Here is a 24904-nt window from a genome sequence, read left to right on the forward strand (position 1 = left end):
GCGCTGCTCCAACCGCCAGGGGGCGGTGCTCCCCGCCGCGGCCGCGGAGAGCTGCACCGCCCACTCGGCACCCCCCCACGTGGGTCCGAATGGTTAGGTCCGCCGGGCAGGTAGCGCGCTTCCGCGGCTTCCCTCCGCCCCTCTCCCTTCCCCCATTGGTAGGGGCTGCGGGTCCGGGCGGAAGTGGGGCAGGCGGGCGGGAGTGAGGCGTCGTTGTTGTATATTCATGAGGCGCGCGCAGCCCGGCATGCTAATGAGGCGGGGCGCGGCGGTTGGCTAAAGAGCTGCTGGCTAAAAAGCGGCTGGGCGGCGGCGGTCGCTGAGCTGCCGGGCGGGAGCGGCGTAGGCTCGGGGTCGCCGGCCAGCGTGAACCTGGACATGGAGCCGCCCGGCGGGGGCCTGGGGCCCGGCCGCGGGACCCGGGACAAGAAGAAGGGCCGGAGCCCAGATGAGGTGCCATCGGCGGGCGGCGACGGCGGCAAATCTAAGAAATTTGTGAGTGTCCCTCCATCCGGCTCCTGCCTGGCCCCGTAAGCGCCCTCTGGACCCCTGCAGCCGGCCCCAGGGGCGCGCCTGCCTGGCTCTGGGGAGCCGCCCCCGCGCCTCCCTTCCTCGTTTCGCTCTGTCCGCGACTCTGCAGCCCGACATCCTCCCCTTCGGGACCTCGGGAAGCCCCGGAGTCGCACCCGGCTCTTATCCCGGCCACCTCGGGGCTTCCCTCGCTCCCTAGCCCGCACATTTTGCCCTCCCGCCTGCATATCCCCGGCCGTCTCTCAGCCTCATCTCTCCCCTCTCAGCCTCACTTCCTTTCTTCTTCCTCCAGTACCCGAACACGCCTCCTCTTTTTTGGTCCCCTCTTCTGGGTCCATTTTCTCTTCTTACCCTTACCCCTTTTTTGGTATTCTCGTATTTCCTTCTCCTAAAGGTCACTTCCTTCTCCATGATTGATCCTTTTTACCTGCTAACTTTCCTCCCGCCCAGTCCCCTGGGCCCTCCGCCGGGTGTCACCTGATAATCCTTCCCCTCAGGAATGTTACCTGACTTGAGCCCTACCCCCCTCCTTTGGACATTTGTCCTTGCGATTACAGGCATGCGTTCCTGCCCAGGTCCTATGGTCACTGGGGCATGACGTTTATTTGCTTACCAGTATTTCTCTATTCAGAGAACCTCTCTTCCCTGTTGCTCATCACTTTTCAGAGGATTAGAACTCTCATGATTATGCCCTTCTTGACGTAGGGTGGTGGTAAATCTCTCCTGTGGGAAGAAAGTTGGACTGCGAGTTCAAGAAGTTTGTAATTGAATTGTTTTTTTCCTACATTTCCCATGATAACCATCTCCTCAACTCCTTTTCTACTGCCTCTTGTGCCCCAAGGCGACTACTGGCTTCCCTTTGCGTGCCTGTAGAAGAGTAACCTTTCCTCAAGTGCCAGTTACTTTCAATCCGAGTCTGAAGGAATATTGATATACGTGTAACCCTATCATATTTCATTACCTTTTGTCCACACCATGGAGCCGTTTGGTTGCTTTTTGCTATAAAAGCTTTGTAAGATATGTGGCACTGTCCAGGAGAGGAAGAGTCTTGAATATTGATGCTCATTATAATAGCTAGTTATAACTGTAGCTCTTTTGTCTTCCAGGTATTTATGCCCTTACCCTAGTGTATCTTTCTACTAAACAAATGGCTTGTAACTCTTACCTCTTTCTCTTAGTCCCACCTCCCAACATTTTGACCCAGCTCCATCAATTTGGGAAGAAAAGTGATAAAGCAATGGAAACAGGAAGAAAATGTTGTTTTATGACTAGAGGGTTGAGATGTTAACCCTGGAAGGTTAGGTGTTTAATTCTAAATAGAATTAAAATAGTGACTCATCTCTTCCTATTTCTATTCTAGCAAGACCAAGTGCTCCTGGACTGCCCTTTCCAGTGATATCCGAGATTTCAGTAACCACCTGTTTTTATCTGGTGAACATCTTTTTTTTTCCCCCTAGAAATATAAGGTTAAGAGTATTGACACCCGCTCCTCCTTTGGTGACTAAAGCAGCATTTTTGTATCTTTCTTTAAGATAAGGATTGACACCTCCTCGCCATTATCTTTCCTTGCAAAACTTAAGTTCTAGGGCTCATATTCCTTCTATTTCTATATGTTTTTGTTTTGATTTTGTTTCCATGAGTGCTGTTTGACCTTCCTCACCCGAATTCCAGCTATTACTGTTGACTTGTGGTGACCTCTGTGACTTGTTTTCAAGTCTTGAGTATAATTTTATATGTACTCTATTTTATCTAACAATTGTTTATTTCACAAATTTGAGAAGTCTACTATGTGTGTGGTGCTGTAAGGTGAGAAACCTGAGGAAGCTCAACCCCTTTTCACCTGTCTTTTGGAATGTCCATGAAGTCTTCTATATGTTTAGTGGATTTGGCTCTGGGTTGTTGGTATTTGCTTTAAAGAGGGTGGAGCTGAACCAAGTTCTCTTTTCTTTCTGCGGTGTTAGTCTTAACCCTTAATCTGCTGAATTTTTAAAACTAGATAGCTCAGGTAATTAGGAAAATTGCATTAGTAGCTAGGGAATTGGAAGGTTTCTAGGAAAGTAGTGCTGTTTAACTCTTTTATTGCTAAATGTAACCTATCTCAAGGCATCAGAATATTCTTTCTTCCTCTTGCTCTTTTTCTGAGAACTCTGTGGAAATGAGAGATGAGGGAGGAGCATTGCAATCCACTTCTCTTTGTGTCTCTGTATGTATATGTGGGTGGGTGGAGTGGGCAGATTGCTGGTGTGCTTTTGATACCCGTGGCTGTTTTCTTGAACTATAGGCTAAAACTGAACTCAAAGCTTCTTTCGCCTCCTCCACCTTTTCTAAAGTGCGTGTCCTCTGGAGCTCCATTAAGAATGTACTTTATAAAACTGCACTGGTTTGGACTGAGTGTGACCGAAGGTTGTTTGCATTTGAGGGGTTATAATTCCTTTAGCTGCTACATACCTTTCCTGGCTTATGCAGGTGCTAAATACGGATTAACTGATGAGAACACAGAGCTTACAAATTGTCTAAGATCTGCTCTTACCCTCTGAGGCATCTTGTGTGGAAAGGAGATGGAGTCTCAGTTTAAAAGTGGTTGGGCATCATCTTTTAAAAACACATGATTGTTACAGGTGCTGACAGTGAGTGGTTGAAGCTAGGCTGCCTGGTATTACCCCTTGGGTCTTCTCCCGGGCCATGAGCATGCCCCTTCTCCAGCATTATTCCATTTCCTTTCACAAGTCCTTAAGGTGAAGGAAAATAAAAATTCTAGGTCAACAGAGGGTTTTCTGACTTTTCAGCAGTGATGAATGTGGGTGTCAAATAGACTGATTTCCAAAATATACATAAGGGGGGTAAGTAGAACCAGGATGTTAGGAGACTGCAGAGTATGCCTGCATTTAATAAACTTTGCATGCATTCTCATATAATTGGGAAAGTGATACATTCTAAGAGAGAATATTGCTTCCTGATTTAACTAGGAGCATAACTTTGTAAAACATAATTTTGGTGTGGGATTACAGAGAATTTTTTTTATTTCTGAGACGGAGTCTTGCTCCGTCCAAGGCTGCAGTGCAGTGGCACGATCTCGGCTCACTGCAACCTCCGCCTCCCGGGTTCAAGCAATTCTCCTGCCTTAACCTTCCAAGTAGCTGGGATTACAGGTGCGCACCACCACATCTGGCTAATTTTTGTATTTTTAGTAGAGACAGGGTTTCACCATGTTGGCCAGACTGGTCTTGAGTTCCTGACCTCGTGATTCGCCAGCCTTGGCCTCCCAAAGTGCTGGGATTAGAGGCGTGAGCCACCTCGCCTAGCTGAGAGAATTTTTACTATTATTAAAATTATTATTATTACAAATATTAAAATTTGTTTAATTTTGGATGCCTATATTGAGTTTTGGTCATGTTGCAGTTACGCAGTCTTCTAAATGCAAAGTAATAGAGTATAAATGTTTAGTTGTAGACTTCTGTCCAAAAGGAGAGAAATTAAAGGTAAAGGATGCCAGGCAGAATTTTAAGCAGATATTAGGAAACAGAATACGAAAGAAGTGGAGTTTTTCATGCAGATTTCTCCTTATATCCTCTTAAAACATTAACTTTAATCCAAAAGTTTGCAGAAAACTGAAAAATATACAGAGAGCTTTGCAAAAGTTTGCAGAAAACTGAAAAATATACAGAGAACTTTGTATACTTTTTTTTTTTTTTTTTTTTTTTTTAAACAGATGATAAACGCAAGGATTATTTAGTTTGGAAAGAGGGAGGGGACCCTAGAGGAATGTTAGTGAGATATTTGAGGTGACAGAATGATAGCTTAAAAATTTCTGCCATTCTTCCTGCCTTGTCTTAAGGACAGATCATGAGTCTACTTGGTGTGGTTACCTGTACTTTCTCAAAGAAAATTCTCCCTCACGGGAGGTGAAAGTGAGGGAATGCCTTACAATTAAAATCTCTGCCTTGGGAGAGTTGGTAAAATTCTTTTAAAAAGAGCTGAAAATTTTATGACCGGTAAATTATGTTTATTATGAAAGCTAAGAAAATAGTGAGACATAATTTAATTTTGTTGATGGGTGCATGGGTCAGAATAATTTTATTTCATGTGTCATAGAATAACCTTTTGTTATTCCCCAAGGCCCTTGGTATCTTATAAATGTATTGCCAGGTTATTCTCGGGGAGCGTTATCTATCTTCCATGAAATGTAATAGAGATTTAGGCTGGGCGCAGTGACTCAAGCCTATAATCCCAGCACTTTGGGAGGCCGAGACGGGCGGATCACGAGGTCAGGAGATCGAGACCATCCTGGCTAACACGGTGAAACCCCGTCTCTACTAAAAAAATACAAAAAAACTAGCCGGGTAAGGTGGCGGGCGCCTGTAGTCCCAGCTGCTCGGGAGGCTGAGGCAGGAGAATGGCGTAAATCCCGGAGGCGGAGCTTGCAGGGAGCTGAGATCCGGCCACTGCGCTCCAGCCTGGGCGACAGAGCGAGACTCCGTCTCAAAAAAAAAAAAAAAAAAGAAATGTAATAGAGATTTAAAAGATAAGTTATATGTCACATATGATTTAGAAGAACAGGTTAAAATAATTTTTATTGACAAATACTAGATGTTATAGAGAAGCAAAGAGTTTGTAAATGCAGGTTTATATATCCCTTTTTATGTCTCAGTAGCTGAAATTATTCATGGCTACAAAAATCATCCCCATTTTGAAGCAAATTTTGTATTACTTAAGTGGTTTCCTTTTTTCGTTGAGCCTCCTTTTCTCAATTACCTTTGTTTAAAAGCAGTAGGCAAAAAATTCATTTTGTGCTACCAGCAAAGCATTGGATGTTTGCCCCTCCTTGGGGTTAGGTGAGACAAAGCCACACTCTCCCCTTGCCTGGCTGCCTGTCACCTCCTCCCTCTGTTTTTATTCCTTTCCTACTTTTGTGGGGGCTGATTTGAGCCCTATAAATAGCCAGGCCTTTGGGGAATTAGGGGCAGTCAGAAACTGTTGATACTAAAATTTCTTAAAACCTTTCTGCTAAAAATTGAGAAGTAAAGAATACTTTAATTACCATGAACATATTTTATTGTATTTTCTCCTTTATTTTTCCTTTTTTTTTTTTTTTTTTTACAAATTTCTTAGGATCCAGAAACCCTTTTTAAGAAAGTAAAAGAACTACTGAAGGAAAAGAGAAATAGACCAATATTTTAATGAATTTTACCACTGATTACAAGATAACTCTCATTGTTCTTTCAACTTTGAAATTCTTACTTCCATCCATTATTAAATCTTACTATGAGTGGTACCCTTAAAACTTCTGAGTTGGAAGGAACTTTAAATGTCATCAAGTCCAAACACCCACTCAGTGCAACAGTCACTTCTTGCAGTTGTAGGTTGGAAACATCAAGGGGCTAAGAGGTGGAAACTGGATGAACAAATGGAGGAGGAGGAGCAGAAATTTTGGATTCTGCATTTCCTTTACTAAATTTCAGGATCTTGGGAATGGCTGGAGTAGTAGAAAGAGATTATGTAAAAGGAACAGATTTACTAGAAGCTGTGAGACTGAAAGGAAAAAGATTAAAGAAATTGGCCCTCACGCCCTCTATTGCTTGGCTCTGTAACGGTTAGGGAGAGTCAATTTGCCCTTTAAATATTTGTTTAAATTTCTTTCCTCCAAGGCGGGAATAGAACAGACAAGGGAATGCAAATGAGAATTAGCATAACGGAATTGAATTAAGGAAACATTCTCATATGGAAGATGGGAAAATTCCATCCTTGATGGTGGTTATGACTGGTCCTTAGTAGCTGTCTGGGCATTTTGTTAGGGTAGCAAATACAGGTAGAGTTTATGGTGTCCTGTAAAATTTTCTGGATTTCTGATTTTGTAACTTATTTCCTGTCTTGTCAGTAGTGTCATGTGAAGGCTTTGGATTTGTAATTTCTTTTAAGATTTAAAATACTGTAAGAACCCAAGACGGGATGATTTATAAACCATTTTTGATACTGAAGGTCACAGAAAACCAAAGAGCATACATTGGTAGTTGGCCTTACGTCTCAGATCTGTCTGTGTTTTATTTTCAGTGTCAGAAGTTTAGGATCAAGTAGAAAAGATACCCTTCATCTCTATTTTTACAGCATTATTGATAATATGTATATATATCGATGTATAATTAAAATACAATAAACTGCATATTTATTCATGAAACCATTTCTGTAGTCAAGATAATGAATATAGCAGCCACCTTCAAGTTTCCTGCTTCCCCCTTTGTTATCCTTCCCTCTCACACATCCTTGTCCTCCCGTCTCCAGATTACCACTGACTTTCTTTCTGTAACTATAGATTAGTTTGTGTTTTCTAGAATTTTATATAAATGGAATCATACAGTATGAACCCCTTTGCTGGGGGCTTCTTTTATTGTGATGTTTGGTCTTGCATATATCAATAGCTTATTCCTCTATATTGCTGAGTACTAGTACATTGTATGGATTTACACAGTTTGTTTATTCATTTACCCTATTGATGGACATTTGGGGTGTACCCAGTTTCGGGAGTGCAGTTTTTGTCAGAACATTCACATACAACTTTTTGGGCTGGACGTATGTCTTCATTTCTCTTGGGTAAGTACCCATGAGTAGAATGACTGGGTCATATGGTAAATCTGTGCTTAATTGAGAAATTGCCAAACTGTTTTCCAAATTTGTATCATTTTTACATTCTCACCAACAATGTAGAAAAGTTCCAATTTCCTGTCAACTCTATAATCAGTCTTACATTTTAGCCATTCTAGTGGGTATGTGGTGATATCTCAGTATACCTTATTTATTTTTTATTTTTATTTTTTTAATTTTTTGAGATGGAGTTTCATTCTTGTTGCTCAGGCTGGAGTACAGTGGCACAATTTCGGCTCACTGGAGCCTCTGCCTCCCAGGTTCAAGGGATTCTCCTGCCTCAGCCACCTGAGTAGCTGGGATTACAGGAGGCTGCCACCACACCCAGCTACTTTTAATATTTTAGTATTTTTAGTAGAGATGGAGTTTCTTCATGTTGGCCAGGCTGGTCTTGAACTCCTAACCTCAGGTCATCCACCCGCCTCGGCCTCGCAAAGTTCTGGGATTATAGGCGTGAACCACTGTGCCCAGCCTCAGTATGCTTTAATTTGTCATTCCCTAATGATGTTGAACATCTTTTCTTGTCCTTACTTGCTATTTATATATCTTTCTTAAGAATCTGGTCAAGATTTTGCCCATTTGCTATCAGTGTATCTTCCTTGAAGAATCTGCTCATGATTTTTCCTCCCTCCCTCCCTTCCTCCCTCCCTCCCTCCTTCTGTCTTTTGTCTTTCTTTTGTCTGTCTTTCTTTTATCTGTTTTTCATTCTGTCTTTGAAATGTAGTCTCACTGTATTGCCTAAATTGGAATACAGTAGTGCAGTCATGGCTCACTGTAGCCTCACTGCAGCCTTAATCTCCTGGGCTCAAGGAATCCTACCTCAGTCTCACAAGTAGCTGGGACTACAGGCGTGTCACCACTTCTGGCTGTCTTTTTATTTTCTTAACAGTGTATTTTGAAGAACCAAAAAACTTTATTTTGATGGAGTCCAATTTTTTTTTTTCATTTTTGTTTTGTGTGTCATACTTCAAAAATCTTTGCTAAAATTATGGTCGCTAAGATTTTCTCCTCTTTTTTTTTTTTTTTTTTTTGAGATGGAATCTCGCTCTGTCACCCAGGCTGGAGTGCAGTGGCACAATCTCAGCTCACTGCAAGCTCCGCCTCCCAGATTCACGCCATTCTCCTGCCTCAGCCTCCTGAGTAGCTAGGACTACAGGTGCCCGCCACCACGCCTGGCTAATTAATGTTTTGTATTTTTAGTAGAGACAGAGTTTTACTGTGTTAGCCAGGATGGTCTCAATCTCCTGACCTCATGATCTGCCCGCCTCGCCCGCCTAAAGTGCTGGGATTACAGGAGTGAGCCACCGTGCCCGACCTGTTTTGTTTTTTGTTGTTGTTAGAATGGATCTCACTTTGTTGCCTGGGCTGGAGTGCAGTGGCACAATCATAGCTCACTGCAGCCTTGAAACTCCTGGGCTCAGCCTCCCCAGTACCTGGGACTGTAGGCACGCACCACCATGCCTGGCTAATTTTTTTCTTTTCTTTTTTTCTTTTTTTGAGGCAGGGTCTTACTCTGTCACCCAATCTGGAGTGCAGTGGTGCACTGACAACTCGGTTGCAGTGTCAACTTCCTGGGCTCAAGCAATCCAATTGCCTCGGTCTCCTGGAGTATCTGGGACTACCGTCATGCACCACAATGCCTGACTGATTTTTTTATTTTTCATTTTTTTAAATTTATAATGATGGGGTTTCACTATGTTGCCCAGGCTGGTCTTGAACTCTTGGGCTCAAGTGATCCTCCTACCTTGGCCTCCCAAAGTGCTGGTATTGAGGCATGAGCCACTGTACCTGGCCTAATTTTTTTTGTTTTATTTTTGTAGAAATGAGGTCTCGCTAGGCGGGGTATGGTGGCTCACGCCTGTAATCCCAGCACTCTGGGAGGCTGAGGTGGGTGAATCACAAGGTCAGGAGTTTGAGACCAGCCTGGCCAAGAGACCAGCCTGTCCAATGTGGTGAAAGCCCGTTTTCTACTAAAAACACAAAATTAGGCCGGGCGTGGTGACTCATGCCTGTAATCCCAGCATTTTGGGAGGCCGAGGTGGGCGGATCACGAGGTCAAGAGATCGAGACCATCCTGGCCAACATAGTGAAACCCCGTCTCTACTCAAAATACAAAAATTAGCTGGGCGTGGTGGTGTACGCCAGTAATCCCAGCTACTCAGGAGGCTGAGGCAGGAGAATCGCTTGAACCCGGGAGGTGGAGGTTGCAGTGAGCCAAGATTGCACCACTACACTCCAGCCTGGCAACAGAGTGAGCAACTGTCTCAAAAAAATAAAATACAAAAATTAGCTGGGTGTGGTGGCTGGTGCCTGTAATCCCATTTACTCGGGAGGTTGAGGCAGAATTGCTTGAACTCAAGAGACTGAGGTTGCAGTGAGCCATAGATCGTGCCATTGCACACCAACTTGGGTGACAGAAAGAGACTTCAACTCAGAGAAAAAAAAAGAAAGAAATAGGGTCTCACTATGTCACCCAGGCTGGTCTCGAACTCCTGGCCTCAAGTGGTCCTCCTGCCTTGGCCTCCCAAAGCACGGGGATTACAAATGTGAACCACTGTGCTCGGCTGCTCTCTTTTCTTCTAGAACTTGTATACATTTGGCTTTTAAATTTGCCTCTTTTCTGTCGTGCATATGTGAGTTCCACACATTCACCTTGGGATATAAATTGTCACCTGTGATCAACACAGAACATTTCTGATACTCTGAGGATTTCGGGACTTTCATTTCATTTATCGTGGAAGCATTTTTTTTCTTGTTAGGTGGTGGTGGTAGCAACCTTTTGTTTTCCTGTATTCAGTATGCTACAGATTGTATAATGCCAGTCTTCCTGTTTATAAATATTAATGAATGTTTAGCATCTTTATAGATAAGGAAAATTAATTCATTCTGGACTAGGATAGGGAATAACAACAATAACAGTAGCAGTAGTAAAAGCAGGTGTTCGTTGCATACTTAACTGCATCCCTAGTGCAGTGCTAAAGAGCCTTAGATTTATTATCTCATTAATCTCTACATTGACCTTAAAAAATAGGTACTGTTATTATTCCCATTTTATAGGTAATGAAACTGGAACTCAGATCAAGCAGCCTGCTTGAGGACATAGAACTAGTTAGTTACAGAGATAGGATTGATAACCTAGGTCTGGCTGATTGAAAACTCATGGACTTATTCACTACATTATACTGACAGTTTATGTGTGTCCAGTTTTTGTGTCTGCAGTGTAAGAGTATTCACTGCTAGGAATTTCTTAGAAAATTTTGGTGGTATTCCCTTAGAGTTCTTTAGTCATCTGCAGTCTATCAAAATGAACTGGATTCTCCTAGAGTTCAGCTGGCAGGAAAAAAGTACTAGGCTTAGATGTAAAAAGGGTAGTGGCTAAATGCCTGTTTTTTTGCATTTAGTAATTTAGACTTTGAAGCCATTGGAAGAATCTTAATTGAACCTTTTGTAGGCATGAAAAAATAGCTTTTACAGTACTTGCAAAACCTATCTTTCCCTTGGCTCATGAGTTATTAGGATGATGCTTAAATTACTATTTTTTATGTAACTGTCTCCTTTGTAAGTAGAACAGCTTTAACAGCATCACCTGTCAGGAGTTTTAGTTGTTTAAATTGCTGAGAGCCACAAGTAGTGGTAACGATGTTACAGGGACGGGGAAGCTGTTACTAGACCATCTCTGTATTTATCCTTTTTATATTTTAGGTTTGACATTTGGTATTCTTAAAGACCTCTGTTTATGCCCCTGAAATTTGACTGTTGTAATGATTGCAGATGGCTAATAGCCAGAATCTCTTCTGAGTCTGGGAACTGCTGAAGTTTGTTCTTTAGACCTGGCAGTTATTTGCCAGTGGTTAATAATTAAGACATTGCCACAGAGGTCCAAGTACCTGGAACTGGGATTTGTTTCTGGTGACTGGTGGTGAGGAGTAGGGAATAGAGTTTCTCTTGATTTCCTGAGTCTACATGTATCTACTCTAGATCCAAAGACTGACCAAGAAATCATGAGAGTGTCCTATCAGGTTCAGTTCTTACTCTTTAAGAAACTGTAATTTCAACCATGCCTATAAAAGAGGGATAGGAAAAGCTCTAAGGCTATGATCTTAGACTTCAAATGCTGTAGAAATTCATAGAACTGAGGGAATTAAGTGGAAAGGCTGCTGGAGTGACAGAAGACCTAAGTTTCAAAATCTTAGAATGCTGGAGTCAAAAGGATGCTAAGAATTATCTAATTCAACTCCTTTTTTTTATTTTTTTATTTTTTAAGAGTCAGAGTCTTACTCTGTTGCCCAGGCTAGAGTGCAGTGGTGCAGTCATGGCCACTGCAGCCTGGAACTCCTGGGCTCAAACAGTCCTCCTACCTCAGCCTCCAGAGTAGCTGGGACTACAAGTGCACGCCACCAGGCCCAGCTATCAACCCCTTTACTTTATAGATTAAGAAATGTCGACATAGACAAACGATCTGTCCAAATTTACATCTAGAAATAGAACCTTTATCTCCCACCCCCTCTGAATTATTCTTTCCATATGTAGCTGCTTAGTTGTGTCTTTACCACTAATTAACCATGTGAACTCTAAGCAAGTTATTTTACTTTTCTTCGTCTTTTTATCTCTTGTAAAATTAGGGGGTTATTGTGAATCATTTCTAACATCTCTGCTAATGCCCCAGATTCTGTAAATGACCCAGAATGTAATTGCGGGCAGTGTTACTTAGCTTCCTAGAAGATGGGGGATATGACTGGGCCTTGAATAAAATCCAAGATTTGGTGGAGTAGAGAGGGAAAGGATTCATGAGATGGGGAGCAGTAGAACAAAGGCTTATGTGTGAATGTGTGACTGTAGTAAATAGAAATGGCCTGATGATAGCAATTATATGCAGGTCAGTAGAACCATTTAAGAAAGGTAAAGCCACTTCATAGAAATTATTTTATCCCTGGTAAGGGCTTTTAGGTTCCCTTTCTATAAAAACCTGCAGAAAGCAGCATTGAAAACGAGCATTTTGTAACAGGTTGTAATACATGTTGATGTCCATTTTTGGCCATGTGATATGTGGTGATGACAGTAAGTAAATTGGAATATCCAAGAACGAATAGTGTTAAGGTCAGTTTTCAGCAAGTTATTTCCGCTACTTAGATGGAGTTTAAAAAGTTAAGTTTATTTGATTTTTCAGTCCTTATCAATTTTAATACATCGATCTTTTTAGACTTTCAGAAATTAATCTAGATTTTAAAAGATGTGACTCTTCAGCTGGATCTCAAGGATGTATACGAAAATTATAGGCTCAGATGGGTAATGCCATTGTGGAAACAATCTGAGTCTATCTTTGGGCCCTGTTGTTTCTTCTCAATGTTCTCTAATACAGTACAATTTAGCTTTTGATTACATACTTATTTGAAGTATTCTTATGTCTTTCTTGAATGCAAAAATATATATTTATATCTTATTCTGGGGTCTTATCTCCCATGTAGATTGTAAGGTTTCTAAGAGTAGTGGTAGTATTTAGCTCATGTTAGTTAATATCCTTTATGTATTTTATATTTTAGTTTTAATGTTAACCTTGGGAATCTTTTTTTTTTCCTCATCTTAAGGTTTGCTTTCCTTCTTTCTTTTTTTTTTTTAATAGCCTTGGGAATCTTGATTATATTCAGGGCTCTCTTTTCTGTGATCTAATATAGGAGATTGACAGTTTTGAAAACATTAATTCTCTCTCTCCAAAGTAACTATGGGGCAGAGAGAATCACTAATGTAACTATATCTGACCAGAAGAACTCTGTTGAGAAGAGATTATTATTTATCTCTGGAGAGAGATATAGTTTTGACTTGTGTTTAATGAAATAACATGTCTGTAGGATTAAAAAAAACCTCTAAATTATTTTACATAGTGTAAGGCTATCAACTTTTATTATTAAAAATGAAGCAGGCACTTTGGGAGGCCGAGGTGGGCAGATCACCTGAGGTCAGGAGTTCGAGACCAACCTGGCCAACATGGTGAAACCCCCATCTCTACTAAAAATACAAAAATTAGCCAGGCGTGGTGGTGCCCACCTGTAGTCCCAGCTACCCGGGAGGCCGAGGCAGGAGAATTGCTTGAACCCGGGAGGTGGAGGTTGCGGTGAGTTGAGATTGCGCCATTATACTCTAGCCTGGGCGACAGAGTGAGACTCTGTCTCAAAATAAATAATAAAAATGAAAGCAGGATTTGACTCAGTGCCCTTAGGGATTGTTAACATACATTTAAAGTGAATAACTGCTAAGTTCCCGTATTATTTGAATCTATTAATATGATCTTTAATGGCTACAGAAATATTAAATGAAGAGAACAAGGGAGAGTTTTCAAGTCCTCAGGATATGTCTGGATATCCACAAAAAGTACTAGTGGCAGTAGGAGTGCACCATTTTTTTCATAAGCACATATACTCCCACCCAGAGCTATAAGAGTTTCTTCAGTTCCTTCATTTGGCCGTAGAAGCAAAATAGTTTTGGACTATTCTAAAATTATTTCATCTTGCATGGGGCCTAGAGGGATATTTTTAGTTTTCTTAGTTTTTATGAAAGATGTGTGTCAGGCTTAGAGGTCTCTAGTGATTTCTTTCTTGATTCTTGTATTTTTAAAAGATGGGAGTTGGTCTTAGTTAGCAGCTCTTTGCATCCGCCAGTGCTGTTCGTTACTTAGTTCTAGGTCTGTGGGTGACGTCTGTTTCCTGCGATGGAAACCGCAAGAAGAAGTGGTGAGAAGCCACTGTAGGATATGTATTATCAGGCAAGCAGCAGGCATTGGGCTGCCCTCAAAAAGAGCAGTAGTACCTAAGTACAGTCTTTAAGAAGTCGAAAGAGACCCTAGAAATGATCTGACCCAGCCTCTTAAAATGAGGAGGACACTGAGGCCTAGTGGTATTAAGTTGCTCAAAGTCGTATAATTAGATGACCTAGGTTTTAGACTCCACTAATATTTTTTTCAGCGTTCTTTCTCACATTTCTTTGTCATTGCTAAACTTTGTTAACTGTGCCTTGTCAGTGTGTTTCCTTAAGCAAAATACCACTGGAGAAGAGTAAATACCGATAGGCATTTTGTATATGGGAATTGGATGATGATGTTTTGCTTTTAGATGATGTGCTAATGATTTCTTATGTGTGCTTTTTTTTGAAAACATACATATTTTTGAAACAATATGTAAGAACCCCAAATTTCTATTTTTCATTTTTATTTTACATAGTGTTTGTATATTTTAGTCATTATCTCTGCACAAATATTTTTACAACATTGCCTTTATAGTTTACAAATGTTTTTTGCTTTTAAAATAGTGTCATAAAAATTTTCCAGCTTTCTAATCTTTGAAAATTGCTACCTTAATTTGAAATGGAAATGTATGTGTATTCTAAAAGTGATAGTTTTTTTCCTAAGAAAATACAAATGCATATAAAAAGAGTAAAACAGCCCCGTACTTTGTTTTTCAGAAATTAGTTTTTTTTGATGGTTAGAACCAAAGAGAACAATATGTGATACATGGAAGTTTCTTTGGATCCTAAGTACTTTGGCGTGAAATTCTGTGTATGTTTGTGTTAGAACATAATTCAACACAAGTACAATTGCTAGAAGTATCAGAACAACCTTATTTTAATGCTTGCTTATATTTCTGGTGATAGAGAAATAATAAGATTTCATCTTCATGCTCTTCTCCCCTCCTCCCTAAGATTTTTTCAAAATGTTATTCTGGATGTGTACCAGGCCAGAAAATATTTACTATGGTTTCATAGGATCAAGTCTGGCTTTTTCAGTAGTAGTATAATTTTTGGATTAGTTAAGCGGTTGTCAGTAGGGGTAGGATTATTTCTGGATATTCAGGAGTGGTGTAAGGATAGAAAAAAGAGATTATTTAGAAATGAAAGAACTTTGGGAGTGGGATTTAAAACAGGGTGTCCTCATACTTGGTGCCTGTATGTAGAAGCGGTAGCAGTTGCAGAAACTGCCTGCTGTCTGCTAGGCCTTGGGTGTGTCACACACATGCCCACCCTCGAGGAAGAGTAGATGTCCTGCTACTCACATCATAACATGGGAGGAGAAGACAGTTGCTACGGCGATTGGGAAACAGCATTCCTGAGTCACTGACTATTTCTAAATGAATGGACAACACCCCTTTTTTTAAAGGAGCGATCACAATCTTCTCTAAGCCCAGGCAGCAGAGGCAGAGGCCTCGTAAGAAAGGAAGAGCAAGTATCAGTATTTGAAGTTGGAGAAATATGTTGAAATTTTGGAAAAATTGGTTAACATTATGCTTTGTTTCCTGTACATGTATTCAAAAGTTGTATTGGAACCTTAGAATGTTTGAAAGGAAGGAAGCTTTGCTTACTGCTCTCTCACCAAATGACAGACTATGCATGCTGGCTTTCACCTTCTGGACAGCGGAAGATACCGGTGTGCCTGCTATACCTTGTGATAACTTGATGGGAAAGTAGGACTTCCAGACTCTGAGCACTTTCTCTATTGTTTGCCCAAACCATGCGTGCTTTATAGTGCAAGGGCTGGCCCTTTGTGTGGATGGACTTGGAGGAATGCAGCATCCTCAGCTGGGTTTCTACCTGTTCTGCTGTGCTGGAATAGTGAAACCAACGTGGCCTTTCCTCTTCCCTCTGGGCTATCAACTACCTAGGATGCGGGCTGCCAGTTGCAGGGCTGTAGGATGAGCTGAGCTGTAGGCAGAAAGTTACTTTTTCCCTTTCCCCAAGATACCTGCCTTCTTGGACTATTAGAGAAGTGATACTTTGGACCTGTTAGAGGATCCAATTCTAATATTAAGATAGTTTTCCGCTCATTTTAATTATAATTGGGAAATAAGGTTTATTGGAAAGCAGACTCACCAACAGTTTTAGACAGTTGTGCAGGGCAATAAGTTAGTTGCTTTACGTTTGTAAGTAAATTATTTCAAATTTATAAGCAAATTAGTGAAATACAGAATGGACTACAGTTACTACTGTTCTTTATATGGCATTTCTAACTTGTGCTTGACATTGGCCACTGCCTAGAATCTTTCATTGCTCCTGGGTGGGGTTAGGAAAAAGATGCTGATTTTGAAAGTCAGGGATGGATTGATAGAACTCTTTTAATTAGGAATGAAAGATCTTGGACTGTCTTCTATGTTTCCTTTGTTGGCTGTTGTATGAATTCTAACAAGTTTATTATTTATTTATTTATTTATTTTATGTTTTCTCAGCTTTATTGAGGTATAATTGACATACAAATTGTTTATATTTATGGTATACAACATGATGTTTTGATATACGTATACGTTATGAAACTGATGAGTTTAACTCTCCAGTGCTTAGTTTAGCTGTGGGGCTGCTGAGGCACTGTGAATCAAATAGAGGAGCTGCTACAGTCTTACCTAATCCTTCAGCACTTTTTTCTCAGTGGTCATGAAGAACATGAGCCTATCATTTCCATTCTGGGGACTGCTAGGTAATCTTCAGCCTTCTTTCCCTTAAAGACATTTAACTTTTCTAGGTTTATAGTTTATATTTTTAAATGCCTGGTCATTTTGTGCCCCTCTTCTAGACTTTCTTTCCTCTGAGGTACCCTTTTTCTTTCCTTTATTTTCTTTTTGAAGTGGGTACTCCAACTCTACCAACTCCTGTGTAGGCTGCAGGCACCAATAAGTGGTGATGTCAGAATCTAGTTTGTTTCTCTGTAAATGCTACATGAAATATTGGTTCAATTGCTGTTGTCTTTGGGCCATTGCTTGAACATGGAAGGGAAAGTTCTTCTGTGCATTTAAAGTTGTCCATTATTTCATTTTCTCTAGTTCTAATTGACTTCTGTGTAAGGAGTGGGAATTGAAGAAGGGAAACTAGCCAGTTTCAGTGGTTCCATCATATATTATTTAACTTTTACAAAGTACTTTGCAAAACAAAGTGCTTTATATCCATTTTATTATTTATTCTTCATTCTAGTCCTCTGAGACAACACAGCCCTAGAGATAGGAAGACTGAAACTGTGGTCGATTTTTAAAAGCTTACCCTGACTTTATATTCCTTTAGTGGAAATATGGTAAATTTTGTGGCAAAGCTAGATCAGGCCTCAATGGTAATTGAATTCAAGTCCCTATTATGACCCTCTGTTGCCTCTGTACCCTAAGGAACTATGTCAGTCCTGAATAAAGAAATTAATCAGAGCTGGACCCTTATCTCTGTTCTGCATGATTCTAAGTGACATATGCCTTACTTTACCTGTTCTTTCTGGGTAGGTAGATTAGGATATAAAAGGAAATTATTTTTGGCTGTAGTGATACTTATTTCCCATTTTACCCATAGGTAGACTTTGTCATGATTGTGGGCTTGTTTTTCAAAGGAGGTAGAAGACTCCCTAGTTGATATGCTATCCCATAATTGAATATTTTCCCCAAGGACAACTCACAAATATGTCCTGTGGGCTTCAGTCAAGGTTCCTTGGTCTCATTCATAAGGAAAGATATTACTCTTGAAGGTTTGATCTAGTGGTTTACTGAGCTATTCGTAACGATCATAGTGTGCTGTCATAGACCTTGACTTGAAACTTAACTTTTCTCAATTTGAGTAGGGTAATGAAAGAATAAATATACTGTGTTTCGGATGATGCTCCTAAACCTATACTGATGCTAATTTAAAAATGTGTTTATTAAAATATGGGCTACATCATTTGAATAAGACATGATTTTGCCCTCATGCAGTTAGTCTGGTTCACAGAAAAACTTACAACAAATGTTCTGTTAAGAAGGTTCTAATATAGTCCAGGTGGGGTGGCTCACACCTGTCATCCCAGCACTTTGGGAGGCCGAGGCGGGTGGATCTCTTGGGGTCAGGAGTTCAAGAGCAGCCTGACCAATATGGTGAAACCCTTTCTCTACTAAAAGAAAAAGAAAAGTTAGCCAGGTGTAGTGGTGTGCACCTGTAATCCCAGCTACTTGGGAGACTGAGGCTGGAGATCACTTGAACCTAGAAGGCAGAGGTTGCAGTGAGCCAAGATCACACCAGTGCACATTAACCTGGATGACAGAGTGATACTTCATCTCAAAAAAAAAGGGATTTCTTTTTTTTTGTGTGTGTGTCTAAGATTTTATTTTTATTTTTTATTTTTATTTATTTTTTATTATACTTTAAGTTCTAGGGTACATGTGTACAACGTGCAGGTTTGTTACGTATGTATACATGTGCCATGTTGGTTTGCTGCACCTGTTAACTCATCATTTACATTAGGTGTATCTCCTAATGCTATCCCTCCCCCTCCCGCAACCCCACGACAAGCCCCAGTGTGTGATGTTTCCCACCCTGTGTCCAGGTGTTCTCATTGTTCAGTTTCCACCTATGAGTGAGAACATGCGGTGTTTGGTTTTCTGTCCTTCTGATAGTTTGCTCAGAATGATGGTTTCCAGCTTCATCCATGTCCCTACAAAGGACATGAAATAAAAGGAGTTCTAATATAAAATATTTAGAACCTGGCTTGAGTGAGTCCTTTAATTACTTTTGTGTAATAATTGTGGCTAAGTGTATAATTTATAGACAACGAATAGATTTTTCCTTATACCATACTGTTGGCGTAAAGCGTCCACTAGTCTATCTTCAGGTATATATTTTACAAGAAGTCTTGCAGCACATTTGCCTTTACAGAATGATCTCTCACCACTCCATTTTATTTATGATCTCAGCAGTCCTAACAGGTATGTGTGGGGGGTTAGTAAATGGGGGAACTGAAACATGAATAATTAAACTTGTTTGCTCAAAATCATACTTGTAGTTTTCTAGGAAACCAGAAATAAAAATCAGGACTCATGAGCCTTTTCCTTCAGCGAAGTTCTAGATAAATTCCAGAGTTCAGCAATTTACTTAATGTATTAGTTTCCTATTGCTTATAACATCACCCCAAACTTACCAGCTTAAAACACGTTTATTAGCTCATAGTTCTGTTGGTCAGAAGTTTGGCATGGATTATGTATCTGGGTTCTGAGAATATCACAAGGCTGAAATCAAAATGTCAGGCTGGGCTGAGTTCTCACCTGGGGGAAAATCTGCTTCCAGGCTCATTCATATTGTTTGCCAAATTCAGTTCCTTGCAGTTATGGGGCTGAGGTTCCTATTTCTTTGCTGGCTGTCACTGGGGGACTGTTCTCAGTACCCAGAGGCTGCCTCTAATCCTTGCCTTTTGGCCCCATCCACCTTCATGCCAGAAATGGCATCCCGAATCCTTGTGTCTCTGACCTCTAGATTTAAAGGGTTCATGTGATTGGGTCAGGCCCACTTGGATAATTCCCCTTTCTTAAAAGTCAGTTGTGCCTGAGCCAGGCATGGTGCTGTATGCCTGTAGTCCCCACTACTTGGGAGGCTGAGGCAGGAGGATTGCTGGAACTCAGGAGTTCAAGACCAGCCTGGCAACATAGTGAGACCTTGTCTTAAAAAAAAAAAAAAAATCAATTGTACCTAAAACGTAATCTAATCACAGGAGTGATATCCTATCATATTCACAGTCCTGATGATTATACAGGGTATGTACATCAGGCTAGCAATCTTGGGGGACGTCTTAGACTTCCACCTATCACATTAAACATGTTCTTCACACTAAATTAGCCCATGAGCAAAGGTGGATGTCAGAAAAGAGAGAAGTAGGAGTGGAGTGTATACTGAGGGAGTTGGTGAATTGTGTTGTGATTATACATATAAGAAAACCTGGCTGGGCATGGTGGCAGGTGCCTGTAATCCCAGCTACTCGGGAGGCTGAGGCAGGAGAATCACTTGAACCTGGGAGGCGGAGGTTGCAGTGAGCCGAGATCATGCCATTCACTCCAGCCTGGGCGACAAGAGCAAGACTCTGTCTCAAAAAAAAAAAAAAAAAAAAAAAAAACCACAAAAAACAAAAACCTTTGTAGTTCCCACGGATCCTGGGCCTCCCAGAATCATCAGAGTGTAAGGACCAAGTGGCATTCAGCTGTGCTGTTCTGGTGGTAGTCCATTTAGCCAAGAACTCAAATATAATTGTAGTTGTCTATTACAAGTTAGCCTTAACAAAATCTTTAGAAAGATTTTGTGGGTTTTTATTTCCCGTGTGCTGGCCACATGGTTCTTGCAATTACTGTCCATGATTAATTGTCCATGTGAAGCACAGAAGTAGGAATTAGAAACACTTTTTGCTATGTAGAATGTACTCTGTGTTCAGAGTAATGTTTAGTCATACTCTCTTTTTAGATCCCTGCTAACCTCTCTGCTGCTAAGAACTACCCAGTTACCTTTTGCTTGGCTACATGAGCATCCTGTGCCAAGAGACCATGCTTAGTTGTCTGAGTATTCTCTGCGCCCTTTTTCTGATTAAAGTGAAAAGTTAAAGATTCAGAGAGTCAAGTAGAGGTAAATCAGTCTCTTGGATGAGTTTTCTTGTGTCCTGAATTTACAATAGATTTAATTCTGTTACTAAGCAAACAGAGGGAGCCTCTGTGCAGAAGACTGCCATTGGCCTGTTTTTAAAAAGCTGAAGTATTAATACACACAACCGCTACCACCGCAAGAACAAATCCAGATATGCAAAATAAATTTTAAACTTCATTTATGTTTTCTGATAATAATTAATCAGGGTGTTTCAAACTCATTAAGTTATTTATTAGCTTGGCCTTACAGGGAATAAATACCTTGGAGGTCTTTTGACTTTTTTGTTGTTGTTGTTGTTGTTGTAAACTATAAAGTATCTAGGAAGTTTCTAATTTCCTGTAGATGGTACCAAAAGATTTATCTTACCACATATTACATTAGGATGTGGTAACTGAATCAGAACTTGAATTACTCTCTGGAAGGGAGGGAGTAAAGGGACAGCTTTTAATTTTTATGTTGATGGATGGTCTTAGTGCAGAGAAGAACCCAACCAAATACATTTATATTTGATACTGTTACTTTTGATGTTCTCCACCTTTGAGCAATTTGTATTGATTTAAGTAAGATTTGATAGCATTGAGAATCTTTTGGAGAAGAGAAGTTCATTTTAATACATGCAATTCTATTAAATTATTTTCCTGTACCAACTAATTATCTTTAGACATTTATCTAGTCATCTAATTCTGTTGCATAAAAACTCCTATGGAATAAATGTTTTTCTACCCCTTTAAAAATATTTTATGTTTTCTTTAATAATTATTTGCATATAAATGAAAGATAGAAAACATAAGAAACAAAAATCTAATGTGTGTATAAAAGGTGGCATTGCTGCTGTTAGATGGAGTCTTCCGGGCAGAGAAAAACTGAATACCATCTCACAGGCATAGACCAGCTTCGGATTCTCTGAGTGTTTACAAGTGCACCTAGATTCTAAGGACATCACTTGGCCAGGACGTAAGTAAGACCTGAGAAACGGTTTGCCACAGTTGAGCATCTGGCAGGCCTGCAGTGAGGGCCAAGTACTAGACATTCAACAGGAATATGGTTGGGGGAGTACACTGCTCTGTATTTTCTGCTTCTGAGCTTACCGTATGCAACCTCCAGATCTCCTGAATAAGTCAAAGCAGGAAAGTTCTGTGGGGGTGGAATGAGTATCCCTGACAGTCCAGGTAGTAGAGCAGAGAAGGAAAGAAAAAAACTATTAACATATGGTCCAGACAGGCCAACCATCTGGGTCAGGTTCACCCAGGTATTGTCAATTTTAAAATTCAGAACAAAAGCAGATGATGCTGATGACAGGCTTCAAGGGTCTGGCTCAAGTCTCATTGCTCCCTTTTAACTGGTGGTTCTCTGTACTTGTTACATACAGTCATCCTGGAATCTTTATCCCAGGGATTTCCTTCAATTTCCTTATGTGTTAGGTTTCATTTCCTGTATTTCAATTCTTACACTTTTTTGGTTCGCATCCTCTTTTTGGTGGAGCAAGTCCTACAGTAGCTTCCTGCAGTATATGGGAACAGATTTTTAAAGCTTAAATGTCTGAAAATGTCTATTCTAAGCTGACATTTGATTGATAGTTTTTGTTGGGTATAGATTTGTAGTTTGGAAATTATTTTTCTTCAGATTTTTAAAGGCCTTGTTCCATTGCCACCCAGCTGTTGATATTATTGTTAAGAAACCCAGAACCGCTCTGATTCCTTTATATATGACCTGTTTTCATCCTTTCTGTGGAATTTTGTAGGATTTTGTTTGTATTCCAGTGTTTTGAAATTTCACCATTATATGCCTTTGACTAATCTATTTTTGTCCTTTGTGCTAGAGACTTACCCTTCAATACTGGGAAATTTTCTTTATTTCCTTGATAACTTGGTCTGTATTTTATGTTTTCTCCTATTATTTGGATATTGGTCCTCCCAAACCGGTCTTCTAATTTTCTTTTCTTTTTGCTGTAGTTTTTGGGGAATTTCCTTAGTTCTTCCAGTCCTTTTATTGAGTTTTAATTTCTGGTCTCATATTTTAAACTTCTAATGAGCTCTTTTTCCCTCTGAATGTTTCTTGTGGATATTAATGATTTTTAAAACATCTTTCTTCTTGTTGCATACTGTTTATATGGCAAGTTGCTTCCCCCAGCCCCCTTTTCTCTCATGTTAGGAGCTTTCCTCAGATGTCTGATAATCCTGGATTGTCTACTCATGTTTAAGAATGAGGGATTACAAAGCAGACTGGAAACTCTAGACGCATGGGTAGGATTTGAAAGCTGGTTGCTTTGCTATAGGACAGCACCATCCAATAGAAATCTAATGTGAATCACATTGTAAGTTTAGATTTTCTAGTTTTAGAAACGTGAAATTAAGTTTACTGTAATATATCTAAAATATTACTTCAATATGAATGAAATATAAAAATTATAACGAAATATTTTACTTTTTTATATTGTTATGAACTGCAGTGTTTATTTTACATTTACAGACATCTCAACTGAGATGCTGAATTTTTATTTATTTATTCATTTTGAGACAGTCTTGCAGTGTTGTCCAGGATAGAGTACAGCAATGTGATCTTAGCTCACTGCAACCTCTGCCTCGGGGGCTCAGCTGATCCTCCCACCTCAGCCTCCTGAGTAGGTGGGACTACAGGCAAGCACTACAATGCCTGGTTAAATTTTGTTTTTTTTTGATACAGAGTCTTGCTCTGTCGCCCAGGCTGGAGTGCAGTGGTGCAATCTCGGCTCACTGCAACCTCTGCCTCCTGGGTTCAAGCGATTTTCCTGCCTCAGCCTCCCGAGTAGCTGGGACTACAGGTGCGTGCCACCACCCCCGGCTAATTTTTTGTGTTTATTTATTTTTTAGTGGAGATGGGGTTTACTGTGTTAGCCAGGATGGTCTCGATCTCCTGATCTTGCGATCCACCTGCCTCGGCCTCCCAAAGTGCTAGGATTACAGGCGTGAGCCACCGCGCCTGGCCCATGCCTGGCTGATTAAATATTTTTGTAGAGGCAGGTTTTGCCATGTTGCCCAGGCTGGTCTCCAACTCCTGGGCCCTCAGCCTCCCAAAGTGCCGGCATTACAGATGTGAGCCACCACATCCAGTCCCTAAAATTTTTTTTAAGCCCTTTTTTTAAAGAGCAGTTTTAGGGTCTTGGCAAAGTTGAGATGAAGGTACAGAGATTTCCCATATATCCCTGCCCACACACGTGCATGGTGTATCAGTTCTTTCTCACACTGCTATGAAGAAATACCTGAGACTGGGTAATTTATAAAGGAAAGAGATTTAATTGACTCATAATTCTGCATTGCTGGGAAGGCCTCAGGAAACTTAACAATCGTGGTGGAAGGCAAAGGAGAAGCAGGCACCTTCTGCTTTGCCTTCTAAGGGTGGCAGGACAGAGTGAGTGCTAGCAAGGGAAATGCCAGATGCTTACAAAACCATCAGATTTCATGAGACTCACTTGATATCATGAGAACAGCATAGGGGAGACTGCCCTCATGATCCTGTTACCTCCACCTGGTCCCGCCCTTGACGTGGGGATTATGGGGATTACAATTCAAGGTGAGATTTGGGTGGGGACACAGAGCCAAACCATATCACATGGCCTCCCCCATTGTCAACATCCCCCACTAGCATGGTACATTTATTGCAAGTGATGAGCCTGCATTAACACATCAGCATCACCCAAGTCCATAGTTTACATTAGGGTTCACTCTTAGTGTTGTGCAATCCTTGAATGACATATATCCATCTACTATAGTATCATACAGAATATTTTTCACTGCCCTAAAAACCTTTTGTGCTCTATTTATTCATAACCTGCCTACCCTACCTGCCTCTCCCAACCCTTGGCAACCACTGTTCTCTTTACTTTTTCCACAGTTTTGCCTTTTTTAGAAGGTCATATAGTTGGGTACGTATAATATGTAGCCTTTTTCTTTTTTCTTTCTTTTTTTTTTTTTTTTTTTTTTTTGAGACAGAGTTTTGCTCTTGTCGCCCAGGCTGGAGTACAATGGCTTGATCTTGGCTCACAGCAACCTCTGCCTCCCAGGTTCAAGTGATTCTCCTGTCTCAGCCTCCCAAGTAGCTGGGATTACAGGCACCCGCCACCATGCCCAGCTAATTTTTGTAGTTTTAGTAGAGACGGGATTTCACAGTGGGTACGGGATTTTTCTCTGAGACCAGTGAGACCAGGCTGGTCTCAAACTCCTGACCTCAGGCAATCCACCTGCCTCAGCCTCCCAAAGTGCTGGGATTATAGGCATGAGCCACCACACCTGGCCGCCTTTTTCTTTTTTTGAGACAGTGTCTTGCTCTGTTGCCCAGGCTGGAGTGCAGTGGCTCAATCTTGGCTCACTGCAACCTCCGC

At 40.7% G+C, this 24904-nt stretch overlaps 1 protein-coding gene across 1 annotated transcript in view; it reads left to right on the forward strand.

Annotated features, from left to right (window-relative positions):
- Positions 1-378: 378 nt before the first annotated feature.
- The window catches only part of DIAPH1 (diaphanous related formin 1), a 102015-nt gene continuing 77489 nt past the window's right edge, over positions 379-24904 (forward strand). Inside the window, 1 exon segment of the mRNA XM_023193050.2 lies at positions 379-495. Coding sequence (XP_023048818.2) covers positions 379-495 — 117 coding nt within the window.

This window comes from Piliocolobus tephrosceles, chromosome 4 (genome assembly GCF_002776525.5).
Source record: "Piliocolobus tephrosceles isolate RC106 chromosome 4, ASM277652v3, whole genome shotgun sequence".
NCBI lineage: Eukaryota > Metazoa > Chordata > Mammalia > Primates > Cercopithecidae > Piliocolobus > Piliocolobus tephrosceles.